This window comes from Chelmon rostratus, chromosome 22, assembly GCF_017976325.1.
Source record: "Chelmon rostratus isolate fCheRos1 chromosome 22, fCheRos1.pri, whole genome shotgun sequence".
Taxonomy (NCBI): Eukaryota; Metazoa; Chordata; class Actinopteri; order Chaetodontiformes; family Chaetodontidae; genus Chelmon; species Chelmon rostratus.
This window is the reverse complement of record NC_055679.1, coordinates 5,945,979-5,959,127: the sequence shown is the minus strand read 5'-3', so window position 1 is coordinate 5,959,127 and position 13,149 is coordinate 5,945,979. Positions and strand designations below refer to the sequence as shown.

The 13,149-nt window shown below is 41.9% G+C and overlaps 1 protein-coding gene across 1 annotated transcript in view; it reads right to left on the bottom strand.

Annotated features, from left to right (window-relative positions):
* LOC121625979 (lymphoid-restricted membrane protein) overlaps positions 1-13,149 on the bottom strand; it is a 35,070-nt gene that overhangs the window by 14,374 nt on the left and 7,547 nt on the right. The window contains exons 7-20 of the mRNA XM_041964313.1: positions 12,358-12,516; positions 12,152-12,269; positions 11,376-11,426; positions 11,128-11,205; positions 10,803-10,859; positions 10,476-10,535; positions 9,782-9,846; positions 9,480-9,573; positions 8,850-8,996; positions 8,408-8,509; positions 7,490-7,641; positions 5,351-5,462; positions 4,118-4,397; positions 1,876-1,928 (exon numbers count right to left, since the gene is read on the bottom strand). Coding sequence (XP_041820247.1) covers positions 1,876-1,928; positions 4,118-4,397; positions 5,351-5,462; positions 7,490-7,641; positions 8,408-8,509; positions 8,850-8,996; positions 9,480-9,573; positions 9,782-9,846; positions 10,476-10,535; positions 10,803-10,859; positions 11,128-11,205; positions 11,376-11,426; positions 12,152-12,269; positions 12,358-12,516 — 1,528 coding nt within the window. The remainder of the gene's footprint in view (positions 1-1,875; positions 1,929-4,117; positions 4,398-5,350; positions 5,463-7,489; positions 7,642-8,407; positions 8,510-8,849; positions 8,997-9,479; positions 9,574-9,781; positions 9,847-10,475; positions 10,536-10,802; positions 10,860-11,127; positions 11,206-11,375; positions 11,427-12,151; positions 12,270-12,357; positions 12,517-13,149) is intronic.

Below are 13,149 nucleotides of genomic sequence, written 5' to 3'. Positions count from 1 at the left end.
CACACACATACACACACACAGAATGATAAATATTCAAAAATGAAAGGGGTGAAAAGATCAAATAAGCAACACACATTAACCATGTACCAAACAGCAGGACCACAATCAGTCAACAGAAACAAATCTTTGTCAGATGAGGAGACATTGCATAAGAATCTAACAGCGGACAGACAGCACAAAGCATCTGTTCCATCAATGATGGATTGCTGGGAAGACCCCCAATTACTGTCATCTTCATAGGAATTCAAAAGCAAACTGACTGCAGCATGATGGAGTGTTGCAATTAGTTTAAAAAAACTCACAGGCATGAAATTAATTAAACATTGAGGACTGCAAGTGAGTGGAATACATAATATCCAAGATCAGAGTTTGTGACAAGTGAGATTATAACATAATGTGTAGTTCAGTGTATAGCACCCATCGTTATTTGGGCCAGATATGTTTCCGGTATTTTTTTCTTCAAATGCAGGTGCATAATCCTTTCTTTTGCCAATAACATACAAGAGCAGGTCATTTTCCCTTTTACCTTGGTGTGACCTTAAAGTTTTAATTACTGTCATTCTATATAAGGAAATGGACAACCTTAACACAAGCATGCAGGCTTCTGCCTGTGAGCAGAGGCTGTAATAATATGTGAAGAGCTATTTGGTAGGCAAATGGCAGGAAGAGAAAAAGAAAGAGATAGAGAGAGTGCAGAAGCTTAGAGAGGAGAATAAGAGAGAGGAGAGATGTATGTAATCAATTACATCGTTATATCAATAAGCAAAGAACATATGAGCAGTTATGAATGTTTAGCCATTTACTACAAATCAGACACAGCCAGTATTTTAGATCACTTCCTACCTGCGAGGCAGCCATTGCTTCCCATTTATTTCAGAGTAGTCGACAAATCAGTGTAGCAACGATATAACTTTATGTCCATCACAGTGACTGTTTTTAAAAGCCCTCCTTGCTGATGGTGTGTTCATGGGCAGTCCCATATCTGACATCTGAGACTGATGAAATTTAATATGTCAGAGCATCCTTGAATGTACTAAGAGGAAGAGCTTGCAAAAGCTTGTGGTAAGTGCCACACTCACACTGAAATCCTTGGTTCTAAAAATTGCTTTTACCAGCAACCAAACATTTTCCCCAAAGGCGATTTAAGACAAGGGACAAAAATACCTCTGATATGTAATGGGGCGCTCAGTTAACAACAGCAATTTCCTTTAATACTGTCGTTATTTTTTTAAGATCAAGGAGTCACCACACTGTTGGTTGAAATGACAGGGACCCTAAATCAGGATTTTTGTACATAATCCTGAAATCACTGCACTAAACTAAAAACATATGGGATTACAGGTCAAAACTGGTGTTAACCCCAACAACAACAACAATCACATGTGAGCCATCACAGATGCAAACATGTGGTTTCCAGAGATTGAAAGATGCTTTTGAAGTGTGTAAGTTGCATTCAGTTTGGCTATATTTCACAGATTTGTTTCAAGGAAATGAGTACTCATGTTTTTATCCTGGCATCAAGTCACAAAGTTATACTACTGGGTTGAGCATTACATTTGAGATAAACTTTTAATTTGTTTGGAAATACTACATCTAACAACTGACATGTGTTTCTTAGTTTTAGGGATGCAGAATGTCCCATTTAATGGCATCCAAGTTAAAGATTTCAGTAATTAATCCTTTAACTACCTTTTTAAAGATCCTTATAATAAAATATGTGCCATTTCAAGAAAATATTTTGTATAATATTAAGGGAAGTGCAGAGTTAAAGGCTAATACACAGAAGTCACATCCAGGTACAATACCAAACACGATGAGCATCTCGTACAACAAATACCTAATCTCATGACAGGAAAATCTCACAATTAAATTTACCTGCAAAGATTGACAGTTGACCTCTGGCTCTGACTCAGTGCAGGCTGCAGAGTCTGTAACAGATACAGAGGAAGGGGAAGAGAAAAGTATAAATCAGGAGGAAAGAGAAGACTGACAAGGGGACAAAACAAAGAAGCTGTTCATTAAAAACCTAGACCCATGTCCAATTCATGTACAGGGGATAATAGCAATCCCAAAATGCAACCCCACCTTTAACCATAAATAGTCAGACTGTCTATTATGCAAGGCATTGAGCTGAGGGAGGGGCAGAGAGGTTAAAATACCATGCATGGCTAAGGTGGCATTAATGACCACATTCGCACTCTCGTTTTCTGTTTCTGTGCCTGCCAGCTGCTCATGCAGGCAGTGGAATGGCGGATTACTGAGCTCACTGCGTGGCCTCAGACCAGTCGTGCACCTGGCCATACAAGGATCTTGAGGAAGAGAGGATTTCACATACTGTGGAGACACGCACACACAGTCATTCTCACACACAACCTTTAGAAGACCGGGGCCACAACAGCCATAGAAGGCAGGGGTCCACTTCCAAGGGCCTCAGACTGTGTGTGTATCCTTACAGTGAGCGAGTTTGTGTACTGTACTGGTGCTTCAAGGGTGGCTGAGTGCCCTGTGACCCCATGGATTACAGAGGGATAATCCACTCACTCACACACTCACTCTCTCACACACACACACAAATCAACACTCAAAGACAATAACTGAGTCTGTAAGCCGTTCTTCACCTTCAGAGTTTATCCTGTGAAGGGCTTTCTGAGACACAGTGAAACCTGTAAATTGGTGCACCAGATGGATGCGTGAGTGAACTTAGTCATGAAAATGCTTAACTAGCTGGACTGAGACTTTCTTCACAATAGGTACTTAACGTGCATATTCTCTTCTCTCCATTGATGGCAGTCTTATTTATCATTAGTTTTGAGTTAGCAAGAGACAGGCATGTTCAATTCTACACATGCACTCCAGTAAATATAGCTAAAATAAAAGAAATGACAGAAGGGAATTATGATATTGCATTAAAAGTTAGTTTGCAAATATTATTGTAGAGTCCTTGAGCACAGTAAAGTTGTAGCAGTGTGAATATACAAAAGTGTACTATCAATAACCATTACATTTGGGAAATTTTTATCTCCAGTTTTCATATTCAAACTATAGTGTCAATAGTCTCATGCTGAGAAGACGTAGCATTTGCTATCTTGCATTCTTGTTTTATGAGGCGAGTGCAAGGTTTATTTCTACTGTTAATCCTACTGTGTTGGATTCAGAGATAGGAACAGAGTGAACAGGGGTCAGAATGCAGCTATAAAAATATTAAACTATGTTTAGCCCTATTTGGCTTGGCTTTATGAGGTTCCAGTTAGCCCCAGGCTAATTCTGGTGTAAAGTGGGTTTAAAGGATCTACCAAGACTACTCAAAGTTCTAGACTTTTAGTGAGATAAATTCAGAAGGTTAAGGGTTGAAAGCCAATTCAAAATGAAAAGCTATAAGGAAATGTACCAGTAGTGTTACACTTACTGGTTTTCTATGAATAAATTCAAATCTATCATCATATTATACATTAAGATACTACATCAATTATATATTCAGTTATAATAGTTGTTTGTAGATTATTCAAAATGCAATCATATAATCAAATTCAATTTGATTATATATTTGAACTAAAAAACAGACATTTCCTTGTGGAAAACAAGCAACGATATTGGGCTGCTGCACTACATGATGGACAAATGTCACCTAACCAAAGTTATCTGGAAATTACCGTTCTTTTTACCAAAAAACATAAATCCAACATATTTAAATCTCTTTTGTCACAATGTCCAGTGAAAATAATTCCGGAGTTAAATGTGAAAATATTCCGTCTCTAAACGCTGTTTTCCCCTGCTGCTTCTCTGATGTCCACCCTCTCTCTTGCTCCTCTCCCGATTCAGTAGATTCAGTAGATTATTTTATTTTAGTGGATGTACATTGACAGAGTGCAAATGGCCAAAGAGATAAACAGCATGTCGGTGAAATAAATATACCTACACAAGTAGTCTGTTGTCTCTCGTATTGGTTTGACCTCTCATTGACATGATGCACAAAAATGGATATTTGAATGGTTCGAACCCATTTGTTTTTTTAGAAGGAATAACAAAACATCATTTTTGGCCAATTCTGACAGTCACAGTCACTTAGCAATTGAAGTGTTGTGGTGGTCGTTCTGCCCACCTTGGTGTCCCCACTCACCTTGATCCCCTCCTCCTGCACTGTTCCCTGGTTCAGCCAATCCAGAGAGGGCAGACAGAGGAGTGGACGTGTCCCTCACTTCTCCCTCTCCCGCTGTGTCCACCACCATCCACTTCTCCTCCCCGTCCTCCTCTTCACCTCTGTCTGTTAATTTATCTGCCGTGTCTTCGGGCCTGGTGTCTGTTCGTCCGTCCCGTTCTCTGCAATTCCTCTCTGCTAGCTCGCTCTTCAGGAAGTCTTGAAGGGCAAACTCCTCATCCCAGTCCAAGTCATCTCCAGGCTGAAAAGAAAAAGAAATAAAGAGAAAGACAAGGTCTTGATAAAAGGAATTAAAAGGTGAGATGTACAAAAAACGTCAGAGCCTGACTGTAAGAAATTCTGTCCTCCTGTTCTCCTGTTGCAACTTGCAACTGGAGGACAGGAGGGGACGAGGCTGAAGTTGAGCAGTGACAGCTATCACGGTTGAAAAGAGCATCACTGCAAAACCTTTCCAACAGACACCCCTGAGAAAAAGATGAAATAATACTGGACACGTAATTGACAAGTGATTTCTGGAAAACAGTGTGCCACCAGCAAAAAACACTTATCAACAAAGCTGTCAGCAAAACCTCAAAACAGAGCTCATATAGATTAACCTTTCTTGTCAATACTCTTCTTTTCGTTAATTAACAAGTCCGAGGGAAATACAATTTAAGTCGCTGGTCCCTGATCCAAAGCTACACTGAATAAGTGATTTCAAAGTGAGAAGTGCATTTTTCATCAAAGCAACTTGTTTACTGCAAATCTATCTACCTCAGCACCAACTTCATTATGTTTTGCAGTAAAAACAATGGTGATGTAATGGAAATGTTCAAGCGTGCCTCAGTGCCTTTTGTGCGAGGAGCAGTGCGTAGGTGTGTGTGTGTGTGTGTGTGTGTGTGTGCGTGCATGTCCACTTTAGCCGCCAACTCGCACTCAGCTCTCCTCTACCAGATACTCCATCTGTCTGAATACAGCAAGAACGCTGTCACTCCTTTCCAACCAGGCCCTCCAATATCCTTCTATTGTGGTAACTGAATGTTAATACATACAAAAACACATGCATGCTAATTATGTTGAATGCTTGCCAAAATTGAATGTGACTTTGATGCCAGTGAACATCTGAATAGCGTTGGTAAAAGAGTGTACATCTTATTGCGTATTCTCAGATTTTTGCTTGAAACCCCTTTATCCAGCCCACCCTTCCTGTCTAACCTCTTCTTCTGGTGCAGGTGTCTGGCATGAGGCCTCTCTGCTGTCCTGAGGTGTCTTTAGCTGCTCCAGCTCCTCACACAGCTGCCGCTTCTGGTTCTCCTGCTCCTGCACCCTGTGAGCAAAAATTCAAAATCCTGGTCATTAAAAACAGCAGAGTGGTTATTCATTTTTCCGAGAGAAATGTGAAAGAGACATGCAAATTATTAAAGCACTCTTAACTCTTCCAGAAAGATAGAAAATCCTATCCTAGAAGACAGTGCAGTGGACATACTGTACCCAATCCGCAGGCCCATGCAGTGTCCCATTCTGTTGCCCAGGGTGACCAGCGCCAGTTCTCCGACTGGCCCAGTAACGATTCCTTCACTTCACGGTTTTGTAGATCCAGTCCCAGTCTGACCTTCTAATCTCAGACTACACACAGAACCTCAAATGTGTCCTACAACAAAACCCTGATCCTGGCACTGTCTTATAGTCCAGTCTTACTCTGAACAGTCTGCCCAAACACTGCAGGGCAGGAGGAAGAACTACACTTACAATGATTCCTCTTCAGTTTTCTTTTCTCCCATACAATATTAAAACTCCTGAGTTTACCCTGGCAACTGAACACCAGTAAATCCCAGCTAGACAGCCTGACCAATTCCCCCTCTCTGGTCTGACACTGTGCCACGCTAGTGCTGTTATATATCTGAAGGGGATGGCCGTCTCCATGAACACTCATATAAACAGACACACACGGACAAGGCAAACCCACAAAGAGTCAGAGTGAAGTCCGGAATTGGCCCAGACCCAGACCTAATGAGGCGGGCCCTTTGAGGTCATTAGGGTCAGGATGATTGACAGGTCTCTCCCCCACTCAGCACAACTGACTGGCCAACTGAGACAGAGCACTGGAGAGCAGAGATACTCACATTGCAGGGGTGACATGAAGTAATATGTGGTGTTATTTATACAGAGTTTCAGTAAGTTTAAAAATGTTTCTCTGACAGGCAGACCTCCTCTAACAGCAGAAATAACTTGATTGGTTGTATAAAATACTCTCATCTGTGCTGTGCCCAGATTTGAATTCGTTCAGGACCTAATGGCATTTAAGATCCTGGAAGCTCTGCAAGCCCCAAAATAAGATTATAGAGACAGCTAGGCTTGCATGGCCTTGTACGGTCAGCTAGGCTAAGCAGCTAACTTGGATAGCTCATTATGCCTAGAATGCATTTCTTTCAGTTTTTCTTTTTCAGTCATTACAGCACATTGCCTTATCACCCTCAAGTGGACTTAGGTGAAACTCCACGTTTGCTAGTTAAAATGGCACAAAATCCTGGCATAAAGTAAGGCGCAAAGGGGTTGTGTAGTTTGTTAATCATTGGTGTCTTCGGTGTAACATGAAATAAATGTTATCTCACATTCCCTTTAAAAGGCAGGTGCATATGTACTGAGTGCATTGCTATTTAAATGGTGGATTTAGCAAGTTGAAGAAGTGAGTAGGAATCCACTGAAGTCCCCTGAGGTGAAACATACTTAGTAATACCAGGAAAGCCCCGCACCAGTGACCAACAAAAAACTGGTCTAGGCATAGCATTCGCCTGCTATTTGCAATCACTTTCTGCTGCCACAAGATAGCACACCTCATTTTAAGATGAACACACCCACAGACGGCACAAGTACATTTGCTACTTTCACAAAGTGGGCACTAGGCATGAAATGACAACTGCATTGGTTGAAAACTAGCAATGATACTAGCGCTGAGCTATCTGCCGTTTAGCACCGAGTGTAAAATAAGGCCCAAGCTCTCTTACTGTTGTGTTGTTCAGAGACATCAGTTTTACCTTACGCTGACAGAAAATTAGTTCTTTAGTTCTGCCTGGTAGGGTTTGAATTCAACCAATGAGATCACAGCTGCACAAGAGCAACCCCACCTTAAAGATGTGTTTTCCTACCTACAGTCAAGTCTTTAATTAATTAATTAGCCAGCACGAGATCCACAAATCTATTCTCTTCTGTCTTCCTCTGGTATTCTCTCTTTCACCTTCGTCTGCTGTCACACTCTCAACATCACTCACGTCAGCGCTCAGTGGCTCACACATTTCTGACAGCCCACTGATTTTCACATAAACTGCCACACATAAACACAAAACATTTACTCACCTGACTGAAAGGTGCAGGATCTCGGTACGGGACCTCCTCATGTTACTGGCCATTTTGATCAGCTCCTTCTCCAGCGAGTCTGTGTACTGGGCCAGCTGGTCCAGGCTGAGGGCCCAGTCTGCCCGTCTTGCATCCAGCTCGGCCTGCACCGTCTGTGGGAAGACAAGGCTGAGGGTCAGCCTCTCGCTAGGTGAAAGGCCACAAGCAGCCGCACAGCCTGAATAGCTGCACGTCTTTTACACCTCCAAAAAGTTCTGACACCTAACTGACGCGCAATCTCTCTGTGTCAGCCAGCACTCTGAAGCAACAGAAGTCTGACTTGCACTGGTACAGCTCTGCTCCACGAATGATTTCTGTCTCATTTGGTATGTTTACTGCTGTATGGCAGTACGTGGCTAATGAATGCAGAGTGGCAACAATGCAGGAGGAGGGGGAGAGAGAGAGAGAGATTCAGGGAGAGAGAGAGAGAGAGAGACAGAAAGATACAGAAAGTTGGAGTGAGGGAGGAGGGGAGTGGGTTGTGTTCATGGTACAACACACTGACTAAATAGCACTGCCTGGATGGGGCCTGCTGGAGAGTTATATAAGCGAGAGATCTCTAGAGAGGAGAGATAGTGGGTGGGAAGGAGAGAAAGAGCAGAAAGGCAGTGATAGATGGAAAAAAGAGAGCAACAGGTGGAGGGAGAGGAAGCTAGAAATCACACTCCATCTTTTCATGATTCATATGGAAAAAATAACAAAACTAAAACCTTTTCAGTCTGAAATCAACCCAGACGCATATGTACATATACAGACACCAACACAGCAGTACACTGTGAACCTGCGACCTTTCTTAAGATAACATCAAATGTTGTAGGCAGGCTGACACTGAACAAAACATGTGAAATGTGTCTGTGAAAGTGTGTGACTGGATCTGACCTGGAGACTGGTGTCTGTGCTGCCCCCTGGCTGTGCGTGGTCATCCAACAAGCCTTTAACTGTGGACAAGACAGAGTCGCCTTCCTCTGTGAAATCCCTTTTCTGAGAAACAAAGAGGAAGCACATGGTGAGAGGAACATAGTGTAAGATTAAGTCAAGAATATGTATAATATATATATTCTAATTGTCTAATCTTATCCTGGCAGTGATTGAATTTCACTAAAAATTCAAGATGACTGTTGCCCTTTGGTGTACCTCAGCAGTTACTGCAACACTCTTGAGTTTAGTGTAATTCCAAGCTTATTTTAGTCGAGTCATTTACAGTCGGATTGCTAGAGAGATGCAAATGTTTCACTAGTCATCCAATCTCCAGAGTCCAGAATCAATTTTAGAATTTAAGTGCAAGTGAGACCTTCACACACACTTAATCACACTTAGTTACCAGTTTCTTTAGGAGGCTCTTGAACTCCTGAGCCATGTGTTCTGGGCTGGGTCCCTGCAGCATCAGCAGCACCTCCCTGTCCAGCGTCTCATCCAGTGGGGAGGCAAAGCTCATAGTGGTGGACAGATGGTCAACTCCATGAGGGGCCTGCAGAAGAAAACAATATATTTACACAGACGAGAGAAACTTAAAACTGTCCCCATTAATATGACGTTCACAGAGCCTGAACTGTGTCATAGCATGGGAAGAGCTGCATCTAATGTTCAGACAATGCTTTGTATTGTGTGTGAGGTCCTACAGCCTGAGGAGGAAAAATCCTGCAGAATGAGTCACCTGCCTGCAGGCATAAAGCTAAGATCAGTGGCACTATAAACCAACATTTTATAAAGCTGCCAAAACCAGCTGTGTCTGTCAGTATGAAAGCTGTATCAGAGTAAAAGACCATGAATTGTCGGAATAAAAGACCAGAGACTGAAACCGTGTGTACAAAGAAATGAGAATAAATGTAAGACAAAATGAGAAGATGGATCAGGTGAATAGGAGGTATGAGATTGAGAGCAAGAAGAAGGGAGGAAAGAAATAGAAAGCATACAAGGGGAGCGATTGAAAAAGACGTAAGGGAGTGCTGACCTCCAGTGGCGACTGTGCCAGAGCCAGTTCTGTCTGTAGGGATCCTGACGTGCTCTGGTTCAACCTGTAGGCCACAGACAGGGACAGACCAGCGCTGTGAGAGACAGGAGGACAGGGATGCAAACAAGGTGGTAATTAACAAATCTTTGGTTAAAGACCAGAACACGTCAAACTCTTTTTTTCAATAAAGATAGTTTTTGGCTTAGGGGGTTTCTCTTCCATACAGTGTTAAAAAACTGAAAAAGTAGTTTGTCAATTTCCTTCATAGTAACCCTTAATATCTCAAACCCTGGTTCACTTACCCAGCCAGGTCTGGGTGTATCATCTGCATCTGGTTCTCTAGCTTGCACTTGTCCGCCCTCAGCAGCTGTAATTAACAGAGACACCAACATGACTCAGTCAGTCCAAATAGTTATTTAGAGTTCAACTGCATTGCCTGCCATTGCCCCACTGGAACAAAACTGTTGACTACAAGGCCTGTGTGTGGAAGCAGGTGATGTAATTCCCACAGACAATCAGCCAGTGAGGCAAATGCTGATAATAGTAGCACTAAAAATGCTGACACTGGTGTGAAAGAATATCACGTTAAGCTTTAAAAATGTTATTTTCCCCAATATTCATAAACATTTTGGAAAATAAAATCACTATCTTACATTTACAGTCAGTATTTCTAATGTTACTTAAGTGTAACCATTGTGTAATCAAGAATTACACCATTTGATATACTTTTCAATTAACCAATACTTCTGTGACTCTTGTCAAATCTCATTTAACATGAGGATTTTTCAGTGCTGCACACAAGAAATCAACGAGAATCACTGCCTGATTTTCTGCAAACTCATTTCAGCTAAAACAAAAGTGGTGGAAGTAAACCAGATAGTTTGGAGGGTGCATGTAAAATGGCTGCACTGGCTTGAGGAACAAACAAGTAAAGAGATCAGGAACATTAGATGGACATTTACAAAACAATAATGATATGATGTTCAACACACTGACCTCTGTGATGGAGGAGTATTCCTCCACTGCTGACTTAAGCTCATTTATCTGTCTGCTCTTCTGTAAAAGGAGGGTAAATGACACCAAAAGAAGACCAAAAATGTAAAAGAGGGCATTAAGAAGTTGCCTTCATCCAGAACGTAGATTATTATTAATATATCAGCAACAAAATTGGTAACTGATGCACATAACATTTTAGAGGTTTATGCCCTGAACCAGTGTTTCCTGAATGAATTCAAGCAATTCTATGTATTGAATGATCACAACTGTAACAAATAGTTTTACAGCAAACATAAAATGGATAATAAAAAAAGATAAAGCGCTGACCTCTAGTATCACAGCCTCCTTGTCACTAACGACAGCATCAAAAGAGTGAATCTGCACCTAAGGACAGGAAAAAGGCAGTTACATTACAACGTAAAGAATGTACAGTACAATGGCAGCACGGTCACCAGTACTTGTAATTGTGCCTGAGACAGATTCATGAGACGAAGGTCATTTTCTGAGGAAGGAAGGCAGAAACACACTCAAAAATCCCTGAGGGCCAGGAAGAATGAATAAGGGAAGGACACTGTGTAAGAGCTGTAAAGAGAAGGGATGTCATAATAGAGAGCAAAATGTAAAAGTGATAATGAACAGACAGAAGAGGTACCTGAAGGTCAGTGTTAATGTCACACAGCTTTGCTATTCTTCTCTGAAGCTCGTCCGTCTCCATGGTGGCCTTGAAGTTCTGTGGAGCCATCAGAGGGGCGTTAGGGCAGGTGGTTAGATCCTTTCATGAAGACAAACTTGCCACAATATACTCTTTGGAAGCCATCTATGAATGGGTGAGTACTACAGATTCGCTGTGAAGTCAGGTCATTGATTTTACTGTCAAGTCCTCTTTGGGCAGTGAAGTACCTCTTCCTGAAGAGAAGCTATCTTGGCAATGAGACTCTGGTTTTCTCTCTCCTGAAAGGCAGAAAAGCAATCAATAGCAGCAATGGAAATGACTGCTCAGTCCTTAAGTTTCTGCTCTATTCCACTCCGACATTGTGACTTTTACACAAAAAATAGTCTTACAAAATTCATTTATATATTGTAAAAAAAAAATGAATAATTTGAATCATTTTGCTATTTCATTTAAATATTAAATGTAATCTCGGATGTGGACTGTGCCAACTGCTAACAGCTTTCATCACTTTTGCATTTTCTGAGTTGAATGGTATGAAACACATTTACCTGCACCCACTATGTCTGCATGTTGCAGCTTCCTTTGTACAAAAATATGCTGACTTGCAGTTTGCATGTACCTCAGCAAAAGTCTGTCCATAAATTACACGATTTTCCAAACATTTTGTTTTGGAAGAGGAGTGCGATTGTGTAATCAAATTCCAGCAATGCGATATGAAGGAAACAAAAAGACATGGCTTTAATGAGCAGACACAAGAAGCAACACAAGGCAAAATGCCCCAGCTTTAAAAGTCTGCATTAAATGCCGAGCTTTTTCATTTGAATCCAACAACAGTTGATGCTTTGTCTACTGGTCTGCAATATAGTACCATACATTTGTCTAAACATAGTGTAGACATAGTGGAGGCTAAGAAACAACAGACGCGTGCCATTTGTTTGCACTTCAGCATGCAGGCAGAATGCATTTTTATAGATCCTCTTTGTGCTGGCTGACTTTCACTGACCACATGTTTGCTGTGCGCAGAGGCGCGAGCTCTGCCCTCCTCTGTACAGCTCAGAGTGGCCTTCATCTCTTCCACCTCCTCCTTCAGCATCTTCTCCTTTTGGGCCAGCTGTTGGTTACTGTGGGAGAGGACACAGAGGTAGAAGTCAACCAAACGCTGCTACAGCTGATGTGTGCCGTGTATCTTTGCATGCACATGGATCGTACACTCTGGCCTGATTGCGTAGCTCCTCGTTCTCCTCTGCTAGCTTCTGGTTGCTGTCCTCCATGCCCTCCACCACCTGCTTCAGCTTCCGAACTTCCTCCTCAAGCTTTTGGTTGCTCATCTGAAGGTCGGCAACACAATACACCAGCTCTGATGTCTCACTGAGGGAAGAAACACACAAACACACAGGACTTAAACTGGAACGCAAAACACAGAGTCAGAGCTCAGCTCCATCTCCTTCAGTGTCGCAGCATTGTCAACTCTCACACTGGTGTGAAACATCCACCTTCAGGCTCATTCTCAGGCTGATCGAACAAATGAAAAGCTTTTGACTTTATCAAATAGCTATGACCATCACACAGTAGAATTATCAATCTGTGAGAGAGGGTTGTGTGCACTTAACACATGTGGTGCAGCAATGGTAGCGTCATTAATTACGGAATTCTTCTGGTGTGACATTGTGATCTTACGTTAGTCTTATTAAACTCAAAGCTTGTCCGCACAGCGAATCAATAAGTTGTAGCACGCAGAGTCCATCTTATCCAGCTATACAGTGAAAACATTGGGAACAAAGCAGTTGTGTTCAGGATGAGTCCATCACCATCACAGCTGACGGCACACTTTTATTTTCAGCAAAAGTCCAATTATCGCTTCCCCTGGAGGATCCCAATACTTTGTCCTGGTGAGCCAAGCGAATTATTACAAGTATTTTTCAGGTTTGCTGCTTAAATGTAAGAATATTTGTGGCAGTGGCATTACTGCAAGCATGGGAGATATCTAAGCACCTAAGTAAA